Consider the following 18,337-nt stretch of genomic DNA (forward strand, 5'->3'; position numbering starts at 1 on the left):
GTTTTGCCGGTTGACGCGACCTTGCGTCGGTGTAGGGCGCGATTGTGGATCTGCCGGCTTTCTTGAAACAACACCGGCCACGTCCAACCGTCAATTTGATGAACCTCTACCACTCCACAGCATGGTCAAGGTTGATTCTCTCTTCTCCGTGATTCTAGACCTTGCATAGTGCATTAGCCGGATGGCGTATACATGTGATATCACACGCGATCTCGATCAACTTCAGTCAATCGTTATTGTGCATACTACCCAGAAGCCGAATTTATGTTCGTGACTCGAGCTTTGAAAATCATACGCCACAAATTTCGTGTATCGCCGGACTTGGCAGCTCTGCAGCTCTGAGGTGTTCAGTAAGCCAATGAGGCAGAGCGCGCAAAATCTACTGAACAAGGTTAGATCCATGGGATGGGGGCCAACTTTTTTGTTTACTCTCTGCATATTATCCTTGTCTTCTAATTTGTCTTGGAGACCCGGGATACATAAGATTCTTCAGCCAAGGATCGGATACGAGCCTTTGTACAGGGCCAAGCATGGGTGGCCTAACCAGGCGCAATGGTCAGTTCATGTTCAACGAGTTGCGGGAGATATAAAAGGAGCCCCCAAGTTTCTCAGCAAGTACTTATAGATATGAAACAACCGTGAACGTTCAGTGGCTATAGCTTGCGGTTTACTCTCACTATGAAACATTTCAATAAGCTCCTTCAATGCTTTGCCGTCGTTGGCTCTCTCCATTACGCCCATTCCTGCTCTTCCAGATCCAACACTGGAAGCTCCGACAATCCATTCCGTGATTAGCAATGACGGCCCTGCCGCATCAGCCACTCTCGGCTACGCTATTAATCATTTCGGTCTTCTCACCACGAACCTCGGCGCCATGAAGCACTTCTACGGGGATATCCTAGGCATGCGCCACATCTTTGACGCGCACGTTACACCCGAGTATACCGTGAACTACATGGGATATACGCAGGGCGGTCGTAACGGCACTGGCTTCCAGAGCGCGCAGAGCTCGCACGGGACAAGAATAACCTGTACGGGCTCATTGAGTTGGTGCAATTCAAGGTGTCGGACGATCATCTTGTCGCATCCACCAAGCGCACCAACACATTTGGCCACGTTGGTCTGATTGTGCTCGATGTCGAGAAAGCCCAAACCTACCTGGAAGGCAAGGGCGTCACGATTCTTAAGAGAGTCAAAGAATCGATCACCGCATTTACGGGACCGGTTCAGAACGCCTTTGGTATTGGCGAATTTGCCGGGGAGCACATTGCGGCGAAGACGGCTCTCGTTGCTGCTCAGAGCTTAATTGGCCTGGAAATGTTTCTTATGATTGAAGACCCTGATGGAAATCTGGTTGAGATTCAGCAGCAAGATCCCCCGAGTGCTGGCTCGATCTAATGCGCAATTAGGGGGGTTTCGCTGATCAGCAATAAGGGATGCTGCCAATTGACAATCTCCGACTTCCTAGAGGCTGGAGACTTGGGAACTCGGTGGAAAAGAAAGCCGGGAGTGGAACCGGAGCCACCGAATAGGGGTGGCGAGACCCTGAACCCAATGTCGATGGACCCTGCGAGCAGATAAAAGGATAAACCTGAAACCACCAGGATCCACTGCAAAGTACACGTCGACGCGTGGACTTTTTCCCAGGCCGCCCCCCTTCACCCGCCGCTCACCGCCAATCAACGCGCCGTGTGGTCGGTCACCGCCCCACGATCGTCGAGCCCCTAATTGCCCCCGTTTCGCTTTTTTTCCCTTCACCACCACCACACCTCACCCATAGTCACTCTTTTACGGTTCTTACTCTACAACCATGGCAAACGGTCGCTCTTCGCAAGATGAACGCAAGCTCGAGAGCGGTGCTCCCGCCGCTCCCGCCAACACCGGTCTTCACCCCGCATTCTACATTGCGTTCGTCCTCCCCTATCTCGAATCTCGAATCTCCATCCTAACGGCCACAGTCTGTGGATTACTCTGAGTTCCAGCGTTATTCTGTTCAACAAGTGGGTTCTTGCGTCCGCCAAGTTCAGTAAGTCGATTCCCCGGTACCTCAATTGGCGTGAAGAAATCCGAAACTAACAATCGCTTCTAGACTTCCGTGAGTTCCCATCCAGCCTGCGACTGATACTTGTTCTTCCGCGACTCGAAAACCACCAATTGCTAACGTTGACTTTGCAGCGCTGTTCCTCACGACATGGCACATGGTTTTCGCTACCGCGATGACCCAGATCCTGGCTCGCTGCACCACCATTCTGGACTCTCGCCACAAGGTCCCGATGAACCCGGCCACCTATACGTGAGTGTTGGACGGAATACAGTATATTGTATGAAATGGGCTAATTGATGGATCCTTCGAACAGTCGTGCTATTGTCCCCATCGGTATCATGTTCAGCTTGTCTCTGATCTGCGGTAACCTGGCCTACCTCTATCTGAGTGTCTCCTTCATTCAGATGCTGAAGGTAAGCATCCAATGTCCTCGGCTGCGAGTAAAGCAAGCGACCAACAATTTTATTTTCTCTAGGCCACCAACGCCGTTGTCACCCTCTTTGCTACTTGGGCCTTCGGTATTGCCCCGCCCAACTACAAGACCCTTGGCAATGTGGCCATCATTGTCCTCGGTGTCGTGATCGCCTCCTTCGGCGAGATCAAGTTCGACATGCTTGGTTTCCTCATCCAGGTTGGCGGTATCATCTTCGAGGCTCTCCGTCTTGTCATGGTCCAGCGTCTCCTTAGCTCCGCCGAGTTCAAGATGGACCCCCTTGTCTCGCTGTATTACTACGCCCCCGCCTGCGCCGTCACCAACGGCGTTGTCACCCTCTTCACCGATCTTCCCCGTATGACTATGAACGACATTTACTCTCTTGGTATCATGACTCTTATTGCCAATGCCCTGGTCGCTTTCCTGCTCAACGCCTCCGTTGTGCTCCTGATTGGCAAGACCTCCGCTGTCGTCCTTACCATGGCTGGTATCCTGAAGGATATCCTTCTGGTTTGCGCCTCCATGATGATCTTCCACGATCCCGTCACTGCCCAGCAGTTCTTCGGCTACTCCATTGCTCTTGTCGGCCTTGTTTACTACAAGCTCGGCGCCGAGAAGATGCAGACTCTTGCCACCGACATCAAGCTCCAGGTCGGCGAGTACCGCCGGAACAACCCCGCTCAGGCTAAGGCTGTCATGATCGGTGGTGCTTTGACCATCATTCTGTTGATCCTGTACACCGGAGCCCCTTCGGCCACCAAGCTGACCACCTGAGGGCCACCTTGGCTTCAGCTGCCACCGAGCGTGTAGCACCTGCAGGCTATTCTGCACAATAGCATCTATTGTGCTGGCTCAGACAAGGTGATAGTTGTCTGCAGTCATTTTTATTCTTTTTTTCTTAATTGCTTCTATAGAAAGGATTGTTTTTCTTGTTGGAGGATTTGCATGTACATTTGGAGGGTATAGAGAAAGGTCCAAAAGGGATCAAGGCGAGCATCCAACAATACTGCAGGCTGTCTTTTGTCAATGTTCTAATGATTGTGTCTTCATTTGCCTGGGAGTCTTGAGATAGCCAATGGACATGATCCAATTAATAAACCCGAGCTTTTCGCGTAACTAAAGTCCATCAGATTCCCGAATTCGGCCTTCAAGACAAAGGCAGCAGGATTCGACACGAATTATCCCTAATAGAGACTCGTAAAAGTCCGGCTGTATGATCGTGCGGAGTATGCCCGATTACGGCGTCTTCGAATTGTCAGTTACCTTGCCCTCTGTTCCATCATCTCGGATTCTCTATAAAGAGTAAGCTAAATTATCATCACTCTCATCTTTATATTCGAAATTCACCAAGATGGCCAATCGAGTAGCGTGAAATTGTGATTCAAAAGCAGCATCTGGGCTGTTGCTGACATCTGCTGACCCAGGGAAACCTTCGCTCTATACCCAGCCTGAAAGGCCAAGCTATCTTGGTACTGGGAACAGAACAATTCGTGAACCCAAGTCAATGTTCGGGGCCATCGAGGTGCAATCAGCAAGGTTCTTCACGTCCAGCACGAGGTCATCGCTTGGGACGTAAACCTAGAAGCAGCACGACAAACAGCATCCCGAATCCAAGCCCGGTGGAGAAATCTGTGATGCAATCCAAGGCAGACGCAATCAGCCAAGCTGATATGTGGCGAACTGTCAACCGCACCGTTGAGAGGGACGACCGCATTGACATTCTCATCAACGACGTGGGGGTACAAGGATTGACGATCCAGCAAAGATCGACGATCCAGCCACCATGTGACAGGAGGCCTGTGACGTACATATTCGCCTCAACCTTAAAAGGTTCTTTTTTGGCTGTAACGCAGTACTGTCGATCATGGAAAAACAAGGATCAAGATCTATTTTCAACCACGCGTCCATTGCCGGCATGAGATACCTGGGCAAGCCTCAAGTGACTTACCCATCTACCAAGGCCGCAGTTATTAAAGTTTTCAAAGGTCACTGGGATTAGGTACGCGGATAAATAAAGGCATTCATGTGAATTTGGTCGCACCAGGGATGATGTATACGCCGCTGCTGGAGAAGCTTGGGGATAACGAATCAGCGGAGGATCAAGATAAACACAAGTTCACCGATCATAGTGTGCTGCAAGGTTCTCATGGGCGATGCCTTTGATGTGGCCAACTGTGTGGCTTTTTTGGCTCGTGATGTTTCACATTATATAGGGGTTCAATACCAAAGGTTGAATATCTATGTCCGGTACGGTATGTTTCAACTCCGAGTGACTGGTAATCCTGGCTGGGGTAGCTTTGCCGTCAAAGGCAAGGAAATCGTCTGACAGTGAACATCTTAATTGGAATAATGATGAAATATTGACAGCATTCCAATAAAGTATAATTTAAGAGTGGCTTCTGCCTGGCGTGGGTGGCTTCGTATGGAAGACAGGGATGCATGGATGTGGACCTGTTTTGTGCCGTGGTACAACTCTGGGGTGGCAAAAGTACCCTGACGCAATTTGGCCGACGTTCAGGTACTAAGATCAACAAACATACCACAACTGATAGCTCAGTGGTCTTTTACTGCATAACGACTACGTCGTTTCTGCAGAAGTCGACGTCATGCGTGTGCCGTTATTTTGACTCTAAATGGGTTTGACTCGCCCTAGGAGGTTATAAAAACCTCTGAGATACCACCCATTATTTCCCATCATTTCCCATCATCTACACTCCAATATCCTGCAAATCAACCTATATTGAAGCTTCAAGTACCTCTTATCAACATGGGTCTTATGAAAAAGGCTGAAGAAGCCCTGATGGGCCACCCCCAAGAGTCGGCCCGCTCCACGAACCATGGACCCCACGACTCCAACATTCTCAACAAGCTGGACCCCAGGGTCGATAGCGACCAAGGTATGTGTTGCTATTTTGCAAGACATACATAATACTGATCATCTAAATCAACAGACAACCGTGTTCGCCACGAGGCCATGGGAGGTGCCGCCGGCCCACACAGCTCTGCCATCGCCAACAAGGCCGACCCGCGAGTGGACAGTGACAGAGGTACGTCTTCTCTTCATCAATAGATATGATAGTACCTAACTTCTTCAAGACAATCGCGCACACGATCATCTTACCACTGGCCAACAGCACGCCGTCCCCCCCAGGGACGCTGGCCTTGGAACTACAGTCCCTCAGACGACCACCACTACCAGCCACGTTGGCTACGGATCTGCAGTTCCCCAGACGATTACCACTACCAGTCACGTTGAGCCTCGTGTTGGAACCACTACTGGAGGAGCTACCGGAGCTACCGGAGCTACCGTGGGCCCGCACAGCTCAAACCTAGCGAACAAGCTTGATCCTCGTGTCGATTCCGACATGGATAACCGAGCTCGTCAGCAAGGCCTGGCTGGTAGCAGCTACAACAACCCTACCGTTGGAACTGCTACTGGAGCTACTACGGGAGCTACTACGGGAGCTACTACGGGAGCTACTACTGGCGCTACCGTGGGACCGCACAGCTCAAACCTTGCGAACAAGCTTGATCCTCGTGTGGACTCTAATCTTGGCAATCCCACCACCGGTACCCAGCGCGGGGCCTTTTAATAGTTTTGATTTTGACATGAGAAATGAGAAATTGGCAGGATACCTTTGAGCGATGAGTTTGATAAATTCCCAAATTTTGAATACAATGGAACGTTTGAATTATTACCTTTTTGATCGCGATAACTATGTTTTATCACAGTCGACGCGACGAGTAGCACTTCTGTATTTGAATTTGCCTAGGTGTAATTTCACTGTGTTGGTTTCAATGCCTGCAAAATTGCCCACTTCTAAGCCCAGATGGAGGAGGCTACAGGTAGGAAGAAATAGGGGCGAGATTGATTACAATTGAGTCGATATTGTGAGACGGCGAGGAGTCAACAGCGGCAGGCAGAGAAGCTCCTAACCTGTCGAGAAACGAAAGAAATTTATTCAAAATCAGAGAGATGATATTGGGAGAGATGATAATACTAAAGTACAAGTATCCATCGAGGAACAGAAAAGAGCCTCTGAACAAATCCTACACTCCCAGAACCACAATCAAGCCAACAAAAGCGGTTTCAAAAATGCTATTGCCTGGGCTCATAGGCTTGGAAGCTGCATTTGAGGTTGGAGTGGAAGTTGAGGTCCTAGTACTTCCCGTGGAGGATGTTCCACTCCCAGCCGTGGTTGTCATATCCTCAAACCCGTGGGTAGTGTTGGCAGAAGAACCAGATGTTCCCGAAGGTGAGGCAGTAGATGTATATGTGGTTGTGGTGAACGAGCACGATTGAACGAGGTCATTGGCATCTACTCGGATTCAGTGAGCCAGATCCTATTACCTGGGCGAGCACGGTGATAAACAAACCATTGTCCCGTCCATCCTTACCATACTGAGTAAGGCAAGCATCACAAAGCGGTAGACTCTTGGGGGCCCGGGGGTCCTTGCAGATGCAGTTCAGCTCGGCAGTATCGTCATCATTGGTCTTCTTGTCGCAGGAGGCAGTCAAGCTGACAACTGGGGCGCACACATCCTTGCACTGCGACGGTACATCGTTGGCGTCAACATCACCCGCCACGACGTACGATGCGAGAGCAAGAGTGGAAATGAGAAGTGCTGAGCGCATTCTGATATGCAAATATTTTTAAGTTGTCGATGTGCCTTCCCTTGATAGTTTGAACAGATAGCGAGCTTGGTAAAAACAGGATATCAGGATGTCCTGGGCATTACTTATAACTACCCAGGTAGTTACCCTCGGGGCTCTCCGCTAATTGATACACCTGCGTTGGTCGGCTTTGTCTTACAGTCCGATTTCCGTTGATCATCATTCAAGGCAGCAATCGTCAATTCTCCGCATCATTCTAGTCTAGTTACGTCACGGCAATGCATTTTCTGGGGCGATGTCGAGTCGATGAGACACAAGCCCCGCGTGCCAAGAGCCAAATGCCCAGCTTTTCCGCCGTGCCACAAAGTCAAATGTTGACAGGGCATAGCTAATAAACCCCAGGTGTATAGTCAACGGCTTGTGCCTTTTCAATCACTCCATCCAAACTCCGAACAAATGCCTGGTGAACCGGATCCTTATGGACGTAGTAATCCCGGTCTTCCGCGCTCGCGAACTCCACGACAAAAGCATGAGTAATGCCGTTCTGAGAATAGAGAATTTTTGTACCAGTCAGTCCCCCATGAAGAATAAAAGTTTTCAACAGCCTCGCACGGATAAGCGATGTTACCTACCTGAATACCTTCAGGTGAGTTGTCTGCACCGCCGGACGATGTCTTGATGTATGGTTTCTGGGAGGTCGGGTGCAAACAGTTGTCTCTCAAGGCGAGCATACGATCACACGTCTTCCAGTAAATAATTGTTAGCTTCTAGGGCGTGTACATCGGTTCAATTGTCATACGTCTTTGACAACTTCAGGCTCAGTGCCAGCTTTAAACTGGAAGAGAACAATGTGAGTGATCGACATGATTTCGTAGTCTCCGATAGATCAAGGAAGCCCAATACAGAAATGAGAAGCAACAGAATCTATATTCAAAGAAGGACTCATCAACAAGATACTCCAAGGTTGGGAGGGGCGGGGTCGGAAGCTTCGGAAAATGGAAGCCCACGTGACCATTGACGTTGACTTTAGTTACCTTATTTCGACAAGAGAAATCAAGTTAGATAAAATACATGTCTTGTGGCTCGGACATAGGGGCCACTTTTTTCTCAAACAGGAAAGTATGAATCGCCGTATAATGCCGAGGGTTGTGAAAAAGCGGATTAATATCCGCCCCCGAGCTAATAAATCACTTCAATGTCCAAAACTCTTCCTTTAACCTCTCTGTAATCCTGGGGACAGTATATTTCAAAAATTGGAAGAGAGTCTCAGCCCAGACCATGGCGGGCGATATTCTGACAAGTGACCCCATCACTATTAGCCAGATAGAAGCCATTGCCCGACAAAAGCTTTCGGACAATGTCTACAACTATTACTCCTGTGGCGCAGATGATCAAACTACACTGGAAAGAAACCAGGCAGATTTCGATCGGTGGGGTTTTTCTATCTCCATCGTTTCAAAGATTCGGCCGCTTATGTGCTTCCAGTATTTTGGTCCTTCCTCGTGTCCTTCGAGATGTATCTCAGGTCGACACTTCCACAGAGCTGTTCGGCTATCGATTTCCCTTCCCAGTCGGCGTAGCACCTAGTGCTATGCAACGATTGGCAAGTCCAGAGGGTGAACTAGATGTTGCACGTGCGGCAGCTTCTATGGGGATCAATCTAACTCTGTCTTCAAATTCGACAACATCCCTAGAGGACGTAATGTCTGCCCGGCACCAGATTGGAAAGGAGACTGCCGCACCTTTCTGGTTCCAAATATATCTTGCGTCCGACCTCGACCTCAGTGTGCCATTGATCAAGAGGGCGGAAGGTAAGTGACATTGTGGGCCTATACATAGCGAAGCAGGGAGGCTGATTTTTAAATCAATAGAGGCGGGATATGAAGCCCTGGTTCTAACAGTGGACACGCCGGTCCTCGGTAACCGCATTAATGAGCGCCAGACCCCATTAATCCTTCCTGAAGGCCTTCACCTGGCCAATATTCAGAAGAATGGTGCTAAGGGATCACGCAAGCCATCATTTAATCGGGAGATCATGGATGCACGCACCGCCAAACAAGCAAATGACCTCATGCAAGCGGCCGGGAGCACAGCAAACAGTGCTTCCCTGACGTGGAGCTCAACCATCAAGTTTTTGCGACAGACGACAGACATGAAAATCATTTTAAAAGGTATTATGGCGCCTGAAGACGCGCAGCTCGCTGTGGAATGTGGTACCGATGCTATCATAGTGTCAAATCACGGTGGCCGTCAACTTGATGGTGTCCCTTCCACCATTCAAGCACTCCCGGGAATAGTCGACGTCGCAAAGGGCAAAATCCCAATAATTCTTGACGGAGGAATACGCCGTGGAAGCGACGTCTTCAAAGCATTAGCACTCGGGGCAGATTTCGTGTTGGTTGGACGACCGGCTCTGTGGGGTCTCGCCTTCAATGGCAGAGAAGGTGTGGAAGCTGTAATGAATATCCTCGAACGGGAGCTCAGTCGTACCATGGCGCTGGCCGGTACCGCAAAAGTGGGAGATATTTGCTCTGCTTTTCTTCGGTATACTGAAGGTGGACGATTGAGTAAAATTTGAAGATTGAAATAATCTCAGTTGTACTCGGTTTAACATGCTTCATGTAAAGGGCAAAGTCTAGAATCAATCAAATATCTCCCTCTATTCCCTCGTCATCCTCTTCTCCAGGCAAATCTTCCCGTCCATCCTGCCAACTCGAGCAATTGTTACAGCGCCTCGCCTACTACTGATTAATAACCTCCGGGATTCAAGATTGGAAGCATCTTACCTCAGCGCTAATAAATTTCCTGCAGTATTTGCATCTAACAGTCGGCTTGATGATCTTGTTGTGAGAAACAAACATGTACATATGCGCGACCGCAAACAATGTGAGGCTGACACCAAGGAAGTTGAGAAAGTTCTCGACGAACATACTGAGAGTCGCATTAGAAAGTTATACATCTCGACAGTCAGAAAAGAATAAATTAACAAACCCGTATGCCAGAACGAGTGCGCCGTCATCTCTGGCCTGCTTGATGGTATTGTACCCTTCACCCTTCACATAGTTAGGACCACTTGAGAGAATAGCGAATTTCTGGTCCATATTGCGGTTCAAAAATGGCAGCAGCGAGACGACCGGCAGAGCCACATCCGAGACGAACGAGGTAACGACTTTGGTGAACGCATTAGCAATACTGAAGCGCATGCTGTTAGTTTTCACATCCCGTCGCAGGCGAGAGGAACATCTAACATCAAACCAAGCGCAACCTCGAGAACGTTGTCCCGAGCCGCGAAATTAACAAAGGCGGCCCAGCCATGTTTCACCTGCTCTCCAGCAGTCTGGCCAACACGTTTGAGAACCTCGGTGCTATCATCGAGTCCACGCATGGCGAAACGCTTTGTGTAACCCTCGACGAGGCCGGTGAAAAGTTCTAAATACCCCTTGTTGAATCCTTAAATCCCCGCAATGACCGTTCTCAGGGCTTCCCGCGTCATTGCGCATGTCTATCTATCATGTGGCAGGAAGGCGGGGGCTCTGATCACGCTGGCATGAGGGGCCTGCCTGATTCTTCCCAATACGTCTTTTGATTGGGTCAACGGGATGGCGTCGACATGATCGTCGATGCTCTTATCTGCATCTGCTCCGATAATGTCTGGCAACTGTGGGCTTTCTCTTTCCCGTTTTAGTGCTCCCCCCCTCGCCGCTTTCTCCTGACCGAGTAAAATTGAGCACGCCCCTGAGCAGCCTGAGTTCCTCACCACTCACTGAGCCTACCCTAGGTGTCCTGATTCGTTCACTATGTATGCCTAGCTTAAGAGCAGACCGAGTGATTCCCAACTCAATAAAATCCAACACGCTAGCTTATATAGTTGCTCTATCAACAAAAGACAGACATCATCAAAATAACCGTCGATCGTGATTATCTAGCGCTGATGCTAAGTCGGGCGCAAACTGGACAAAGTATGTACACTCAAGAGCTTCTAGCTATATTGATCCTAGGAGCTTTCTTCGATTTAATTGGCCTAATAAGATCCCTATATAGTCCTTCTGTGCGCACTACTCCTAGGATAGAACATATACATACTAGGGGAGGATACACATATGAGTCGAGCCTAATGATCTTACAAGCCAGTCAACTGATCAAACCCCACTTTTGATCTCCTCACTAGAAGATACCTCATGGACGGGCTCACGCTTATGGACGGGATTATGCTTATGGACGGGATTATGCTTATGGACGGGCTTATGCTTTATCGGTCAACAAAATGACGCGGCTGACGTCACATGCACCACACTAGCTAGTGTCATCATATCCCAGAGTGCGACTCTCTATGAACTTAGCATGACAACATCTCAATAATATTTAAAGTGCTTATATTGCTGTGATTGTAAGCATGTCAGCAGAAACTTCAGAGACTATACCACAAGGCCGGCTTCTCGAGGTATGAAACCCCCATAAGTTGCCTTCGCCGCAGAGGAACTAACAAGCCAATAGCCTAGAGAGAACGAAACGCTTGTTATAGCGCCTTTGAGCTTGGAAGGCTTCAATACTTTGAGACCTCTTCTTCGCCAACTAGTTCAGAATGATGTTGTCCGGAGTTATTATTTCGAGCCCGCTACTAGCCAAATCAGTTTGGTCTGCGCCACTCAACGCAACTGATATTGAAGGAGGCGCAGATCTCGATGTGAATCCATAGGAAGTTGATCTCTACAGTGGCCAATTTAGTGACCACTTAGTCGGCTTGGGAGGTTCTAGATTAGCTACAGGATACTTGTCGGTGGGTTCAGGTAGAGCGGAAAGCTTCACGTTTGAAAGTGGAGGAAATTTCGGATTGAGGATTTAACCCTGAGTAAGCTACGCTAAGAGCGTCTATACTATAGGTGGATCCGTGGCCTGTAGTTTGGCTGGCTTTAAGATACAGTCTTACTAGGTCATTAGAGCCCAGTGAACATGATTGGTAATGCCTACCTTAGCTCAGTATCCACTGGTGTGCTCTTGAATTGTCCGTACCAAGATATTCAGTGAGAACAAAAAAGGTGACAACAATTTATCTCTACGTGTAAAAGATAGTGGATTCGTATACGATCGTTTTCATGTATTTGAAAAGACTAGGACTGGAGGGGCTTTTCTCCACAACTCGGTGTCCACTTTGTCACAAATGGTCTCAGAGCTAGTTGAAAAGCATATGAGCTGGTTGGTGGGGGTTCCATCAGATGGGGGGACTGTTGGGTGAAAGGTTGAGGCAGAGTCACTTTGTCCAGTGTTATCCACCCCTGTATCTTGGAGCTTGCGAATTTGTTGTGTGACAAAATTCCATATTCCAAGAGCTATCTGAAAGGATGACTCGGGTGGCAAAGTAATGCCGGGTCTCATGACTGTATAAGGCGCCATGTCGGTGGATTGACAAAAGAATTTCAGTCTTCCTTGAATTTAGAGACACTATAGTAAACCACTTTCCTAAAGATTCTGACAATAGCAGTCTGGCCTTCGTGTGGATGATTTCATTCCTACTTGGGAGGAGGCGAATGCGTCTAGACATGCATATGATGCCGAGCCCTTCCTGGCGCCCTACAGCCGTAAGAGCCTCACTGACAACAAGGTGTTATTGGCTGCAAGATAGCTGCTGCCTATCTGCATTTTTAGCTTTGACCTCCTTAGCTTTGACTTTTAGTCGTCGGGCACTCCGATTATGCAAGGTACTGTAAAGTACGCCATTCCGGGAGATCGGCTGACCGTCGGTCCGCCGACGGTGTCGACTGGACGCGACAGTCTGACTTTCCATAATATCCACCTTTTCGCTGAACCATGTAGGGGCTCAAGGCTTTGCCATCACAGTCTTAGCTCAGATAAACATTAATTTAGATTAGCTCTAACCAGCCGGAGCAGTACCGGACTACTTATTTAGTTTTTGCCGACACAAGTGTGGTCATGTACTATATCCCCCGCATGGGGAGGAAAACACTTCGAAAGTAGCACCGTCTACACAATGTCAATGTCGTCGCTTTCAAAATCTATCAATCAGAATCAACCTGGACGCCAAACGACAGGTAGCGACCTAGTAGCTGAGAGTTACGAGAAAAACTAGGGGGAAAAAGTTTCAAGTTTTATGTAGGTCATTGCGGCGGATGTTTGTACGATCTATAATCCGATATGTGATTATGAATGCATTACGAAATAACGCAATCACTTTAGGTAAAGATCCCCAATAATCTCAATCCAATGTAACAGGGACAAGGATTCCCAGCACTTCATTTCAGCGCCTTAAACAGCCACTTAAGTCAGAAGCATCTAAGCGTGGGCTTTTTTTAGAATGATTGATGTCCATAGAATTTCCTTGGACTACTTAAATAGCCAGTGCCACAGTTTGACGCGTCATGACCCCAAAATTTCCATTATATGATACTCCAATTTTGATATGGTTAATTTACTCGCTGTAGATCAAAACGACTCTAAATCCTCTTTATATTTTTCACTACGCACAAACATTCCGTACAGACTACCAAGAATTGTCCCATGGCCAACTCAAAACCTGGCCGTTTGCCTGCGGATGTCCGGCCGTTTCATTACAACCTCACGCTAGAGCCAGACCTGGAAAGGTTCAACTTCCGTGGGGGTGTGGAAATCGGGTATGGCTCTCAAGAGGGCAAAATATCTGATCTAACGGTCTCAGGATTCATGTGCTTAAAATCACAAACTCGGTCACTCTTCACGCTGGCAACTTGGTGATCCACAATGCGCGTATCTCCGGCTTTGAGATTCCTGAGAAGAATCTTATTAGGGGAAAAGGTAAAGACACCTTAACCCTTCAGTTACAAAATTCTCTACGAGCCGGTGAGACTGTTATGCTTTCGTTCAGTTTCGCCGGAGTTCTCAACACCGATATGGCCGGATTCTATCGATCAGTTTTCAAGGATAAAGATGGCCAGGCGCACCACCTAGCCGTCACCCAAATGGAGCCCACTGACGCACGGCATGTGTTTCCCTGCTTCGACGAGCCAGCACTCAAAGCAACTTTTGCAATCACTTTGATTACCGCGAGTCATTTGGTCTGCCTGAGTAATATGAACATTAAATCAGAGAAAGCAATTCAAGCAGGGAAAAAAGGAAACTGCCTTCAACACTACGCCCCCTATGTCAACTTATGTCGTTGCGGTCGTGGTCGGTGAGCTAGTCGTCCTTCAGACAGACATCTATCGCGTCCCTATTCGTCTTTTTGCTGCTGCAGGTACTGAAATCGACCGACTGGGGAAGTTTTCGCTGGAGCTGACGGCGCGAACGCTCGCTTTCTACGATGAGCATTTTGGCACCCCTTTCCCGTTGCCCAAAATGGACATTGTCGCAGTGCCGGACTTTATCGGCGCAATGGAAAACTGGGGTCTGGTTTTCTACCGTGAGCGAGACCTCCTGTTCGAGATTTCCGAAACCTCAGTGTCAACACTACAACGCAACGTCAAGCTCGTGCAGCATGAACTGGCACACCAGTGGTTCGGAAATTTGGTCACTATGGAGTTTTGGAATGGTATGAAATTTCAGATTTGATTTGAATATCTTAAGTGAATATCGCTAACTTTTAGACCTCTGGCTCAATGAGGGGTTCGCAACTTGGATGGCCTGGTTTGCTTGCGATGCTTTTTATCCAGAATGGGGCATCTGGCAGATATATACCGCGGAAAGCCTGCAGCACGGGCTGCAGCTAGACGGGATGCGTAGTTCACATCCCATTCAAGTTCCTATCCACGGGGACGATGAAATCGGACAGATATTTGACGACATTTCCTATTCTAAAGGAGCCTGCGTGCTTCAAATGATCGCGGGAGCTCTAGGTCAGGATGTCTTTCTGCAAGGAGTAAGAGCATACATCCGCAAGTACAAATATGAGAATGCAAAAACCGACGACCTTTGGTCAGCGCTAACGGAGACGAGTGGACAAGATGTTGGTCGATTGATGCACACCTGGACAAAAGAGGTGGGATTTCCCTTGCTTCTTGTCACCGAAGACGCAATAAACAACACAATTCATATCCGACAAACCCGCTTCATGATGACAGCAGATCTTCTACCCAGTGAAGATGAGTCTATATATTCTCTTTCTTTAGGCCTACGATCCGCAGCTGGAGTTAACATGGATGCCATGCTTACGACCCGGGAAGGTACATTTACCTTAGCGAGCTTGGATTTCTTCAAGATCAATGCAAACCACACCGGCTTCTATCGCACAGCGTATTCACCCGAGAGGCTGAAAAAGCTGGGCGAAGCTGCCGTTCAAGGCTTTTTGACTGTTGAAGATCGCGTGGGTCTCGTTGCGGACGCTGCTGCTTTGACGGCTACAGGGTACCAACGGACGTCTGAGATCTTGTCTCTACTTGAGACACTCAATACGTAGTCCGAGTATATCGTCTGGAAACAAATGATTGCTACTATGGTTGCTATTTCTGCTGCTTGGATACATATCCCGGAAACACAAGAGGCCTTACAGTCTTGTGAACGCCAACTTATCAATTCTAAGGCGCATAAGCTCCGTTGGGCAGTAAACGCGAGCGAGAGCTACGGTTTACGGAGATTAAATATTTTATTGTTTAGCAGGTTGGCGCTCATTGGGGATAAAGAGGCTCAAAAAGCGGCATTTGAGATGTTTGCGCAGTTTCGCGCCGGTGACAGATCTGCAATCCATCCCGACTTGCGCGCGGCGGTCTTTGGCTCTGTTCTGAAATTTGGCTCCACGGAGGAGTATAATGCTGTGCTAGACATATATCGCACCACGGAGGACAGCAATGAACGCATCACAGCGCTTGCAGCTCTGGGTCACGCGCGTAGTCCAGCGCTCGTCCAACGCACGACAGCAATGTTGCTGGGCGATCAGGTGCGCCTGCAGGACATTCAAGCTCCGATGACCAATTTGGGAACGCATCCAAACGGGATTGCAGCACTATGGCATTGGATCACTGAAAACTGGTCCATTATTAAGAGGCGGCTGTCTTCAGGCCTTCTGATCCTCTCTACGGTCATTTCCTTGTGTACGAAGGGTCTCACAACAGAAGAACAGCGGCGGAATGTTGAGGAGTTTTTCGAAAAGAGCAAGACGAAAGGATTTAACAATGCTTTGAGGAACAGTCTTGATGAGATCCAAATCAAGATACGCTGGATAGAGAGGGACGCAGAAGATGTACAGAAATGGCTCGACAATTATTTGGAGACGCATGGCTCTTAGACGGAAGGAGAGCGAGCAGGGGACTCGGAGTGCGTTGTGTCGTTGATGGTGTTGGTGAGGCTTGGAGTGTTGCGAGTCCATCCCTTTTCGCCGTTTGCACTGATGATCTCCTGCTGGCTACTGCCCGCGGTAGAGCCGATGCGCGACCACAGCTTGGTATGCACGATTTTGAACAGAGGACGCATGTTCGATAGACAGGCCGCGACGATACCCACGGCTGGCTCAATGCAGGTCCACACACTCGAGTTGACTTGGTTGTCTGCAAAATGTTAGAATCTTGTTATAAGGTTTTCGGAAACTGTGATCATACAGGTAATGTCGTTGCCAGCGGTGGACAAGTCGATGAGAGCGACCAGGCGGACGATATCGAAGACCAAAGTTCTATGTTTTGTCAGTTCATGTCGAACAAATAAAGGGCGCGTGACAAACAGGAAACCCAGAATGAAGATGGCCGAAAGACCAAATTTCTGGGTACGAGAAATTGGCAGACCCCAGACGACATGCATGGGCATGAACAGAATGATAGCGTCAGTCGCGATGTTGGGAACCTGAAGTCCGTAGTAGAACTTGGAGAGATCCATGCATCCACCGGGCAATTCGGGATACCACAGCTTCTCCGTGGGAATGCAGGTAAAGCAGCCAGTGAGAATGCCACAAGCGGCCCACAGAATAACAATCATGGACACGATGTTGACACCGATCTTCATCTGCTTCGTAGGGAAGATCCGGCGGTAGAGCATGAGAATGGACAATTTGACCGAGGCGATGCAGCAAGTGTAGAGGATGGATCCGGTGAACAGTGTCTATCAAAGTGTCAGTCAATTTTCCACTGGAGATGTGATTGAAGAGCTTGTACCTTCAGGTATACGACGAGCTGCTCGGGCTTCACGTAGGCGATGTGGGTTCCAAGTCCATTGTAGAGCACTGTTCGATATTAGGTTGCTGTCCATCCATTGTTCGTTCGGCATACGTACAAACAATTCCAGCTATTGTAATCCCATACTCGAAAATCTTTATTACTATTAGCATGAATCCATATCATCCGAGAAGATACAAAACCCTACCAGCGCCGAGATGATGAGCAAGTCATCCAGGTAGAGACCGTTTCCATTGATCTTTCTGGAGATAATTCGGAAGCCTACTGCGGTCGTAGACAAAATGAAAGCAAAGCAGGTTGAAGTGATGACCACATGGCGCAAGTTGTCATGGTCATAGCCGGTCTTGCTCTGTGAGATGATCGACATGTTGATACAAGTGCAGTATTGGCAATGCAACGCTACGCACGATTGTGTCTCAGAGCTCCTCGAATATTGATGAATGTAAATTTTCGAAGAGTCTCACGGAATAGAAGACCTCAATATATTCGAAGAACTTGATGCCATCAAAAAAGTATTTTCGCACAGGGTGAACATGGCTCACATTTATCTGCCTTGACGACCAGTGACGTGATTCTTCGAGTACATCATTCGATCGGAGTGCCACCTTGGATGGAGTATAGACGTAATGCACCCTTACATGCAATGCGAGATCAGAGCCAGAGATCTGTAGCTTGGCTCGAGCCCGGGCGCTGATGGGACAAAAGGTCCCCCACCCGACCCGGTACGGCGGCGTAAACGAGCCCTGAACCAAGTCCCGAAGTTCTGGGGGAAAGATCCCGGGACCCACAGGCGTTGTTCAGGCAGATTGAACGAGACACATCACTTGCCGTGACTATCGAGCTTCCTACATGACCTCATACATAGTGGCTAATGCCCAATAGCAACTTGTGGGGGTGGTGGATATCGGTAGTGTGTCCGAATCCTCGCGCAAAGATCGACCTGTCGCTCGGAACACAGCCGTGGCAGGTTTGATCGTGAAGAACCCGCCACCCCGGTTCGCCCGATCATGCGATCGTGCGATCGCATAGGCGCAGCGCGAGCTACTTCTTCCTGATACATTAAAGAGTTCAGTCGGATAACTGTCGAAGCAGCTCCCACGGCGAGGGTGGATTTGGATCACTGCTAGCGACTCCATCCTGGAAGTGGCCACGCGTCAACG

The 18,337-nt window shown here is 48.8% G+C and overlaps 9 protein-coding genes across 9 annotated transcripts; 5 read left to right on the plus strand and 4 right to left on the minus strand.

Annotated features, from left to right (window-relative positions):
- Window positions 1–530: 530 nt before the first annotated feature.
- Window positions 531–1,398, plus strand: N7498_000779 (VOC family protein; the record flags this gene model as incomplete). Its single annotated transcript, XM_058447842.1, has 3 exons — window positions 531–574; window positions 697–946; window positions 1,000–1,398. The coding sequence occupies 3 exons, from the start codon at window positions 531–533 to the stop codon at window positions 1,396–1,398; spliced, it is 693 nt and encodes a 230-aa protein (XP_058313253.1).
- A 412-nt stretch (window positions 1,399–1,810) lies between these two features.
- N7498_000780 (sugar phosphate/phosphate translocator) lies at window positions 1,811–3,251 on the plus strand (the record flags this gene model as incomplete). Its single annotated transcript, XM_058447843.1, has 6 exons — window positions 1,811–1,908; window positions 1,959–2,026; window positions 2,090–2,095; window positions 2,176–2,293; window positions 2,358–2,457; window positions 2,520–3,251. The coding sequence occupies 6 exons, from the start codon at window positions 1,811–1,813 to the stop codon at window positions 3,249–3,251; spliced, it is 1,122 nt and encodes a 373-aa protein (XP_058313254.1).
- A 1,993-nt stretch (window positions 3,252–5,244) lies between these two features.
- On the plus strand, window positions 5,245–6,070 carry N7498_000781 (uncharacterized protein; the record flags this gene model as incomplete). Its single annotated transcript, XM_058447844.1, has 3 exons — window positions 5,245–5,374; window positions 5,429–5,524; window positions 5,574–6,070. 3 exons carry the CDS (start codon window positions 5,245–5,247, stop codon window positions 6,068–6,070), a joined length of 723 nt encoding a protein of 240 aa, XP_058313255.1.
- A 457-nt stretch (window positions 6,071–6,527) lies between these two features.
- N7498_000782 (uncharacterized protein) lies at window positions 6,528–7,113 on the minus strand (the record flags this gene model as incomplete). The annotated part of the gene is made up of 2 exons (XM_058447845.1): window positions 6,528–6,796; window positions 6,855–7,113. The coding sequence occupies 2 exons, from the start codon at window positions 7,111–7,113 to the stop codon at window positions 6,528–6,530; spliced, it is 528 nt and encodes a 175-aa protein (XP_058313256.1).
- Window positions 7,114–7,480: 367 nt separating this feature from the next.
- N7498_000783 (Dabb family protein) lies at window positions 7,481–7,957 on the minus strand (the record flags this gene model as incomplete). The annotated part of the gene is made up of 3 exons (XM_058447846.1): window positions 7,481–7,636; window positions 7,725–7,835; window positions 7,892–7,957. The coding sequence occupies 3 exons, from the start codon at window positions 7,955–7,957 to the stop codon at window positions 7,481–7,483; spliced, it is 333 nt and encodes a 110-aa protein (XP_058313257.1).
- A 413-nt stretch (window positions 7,958–8,370) lies between these two features.
- N7498_000784 (alpha-hydroxy acid oxidase) lies at window positions 8,371–9,670 on the plus strand (the record flags this gene model as incomplete). Its single annotated transcript, XM_058447847.1, is given in 3 exon segments — window positions 8,371–8,567; window positions 8,578–8,903; window positions 8,964–9,670. 3 exon segments carry the CDS (start codon window positions 8,371–8,373, stop codon window positions 9,668–9,670), a joined length of 1,230 nt encoding a protein of 409 aa, XP_058313258.1.
- A 67-nt stretch (window positions 9,671–9,737) lies between these two features.
- Window positions 9,738–10,477, minus strand: N7498_000785 (MscL family protein; the record flags this gene model as incomplete). Its single annotated transcript, XM_058447848.1, has 4 exons — window positions 9,738–9,830; window positions 9,879–10,023; window positions 10,084–10,284; window positions 10,341–10,477. The coding sequence occupies 4 exons, from the start codon at window positions 10,475–10,477 to the stop codon at window positions 9,738–9,740; spliced, it is 576 nt and encodes a 191-aa protein (XP_058313259.1).
- Window positions 10,478–13,605: 3,128 nt separating this feature from the next.
- Window positions 13,606–16,300, plus strand: N7498_000786 (M1 family metallopeptidase; the record flags this gene model as incomplete). The annotated part of the gene is made up of 5 exons (XM_058447849.1): window positions 13,606–13,718; window positions 13,763–14,138; window positions 14,176–14,611; window positions 14,667–15,423; window positions 15,673–16,300. The coding sequence occupies 5 exons, from the start codon at window positions 13,606–13,608 to the stop codon at window positions 16,298–16,300; spliced, it is 2,310 nt and encodes a 769-aa protein (XP_058313260.1).
- Window positions 16,297–17,544, minus strand: N7498_000787 (uncharacterized protein; the record flags this gene model as incomplete). The annotated part of the gene is made up of 6 exons (XM_058447850.1): window positions 16,297–16,559; window positions 16,611–16,681; window positions 16,730–17,103; window positions 17,157–17,224; window positions 17,275–17,311; window positions 17,365–17,544. The coding sequence occupies 6 exons, from the start codon at window positions 17,542–17,544 to the stop codon at window positions 16,297–16,299; spliced, it is 993 nt and encodes a 330-aa protein (XP_058313261.1).
- Between the last annotated feature and the right edge of the window lie 793 nt (window positions 17,545–18,337).

Source organism: Penicillium cinerascens, assembly GCF_028974065.1.
Source record: "Penicillium cinerascens strain IBT 15544 chromosome Unknown contig_16_segment0_segment0, whole genome shotgun sequence".
In the NCBI taxonomy this organism is placed as follows: Eukaryota; Fungi; Ascomycota; class Eurotiomycetes; order Eurotiales; family Aspergillaceae; genus Penicillium; species Penicillium cinerascens.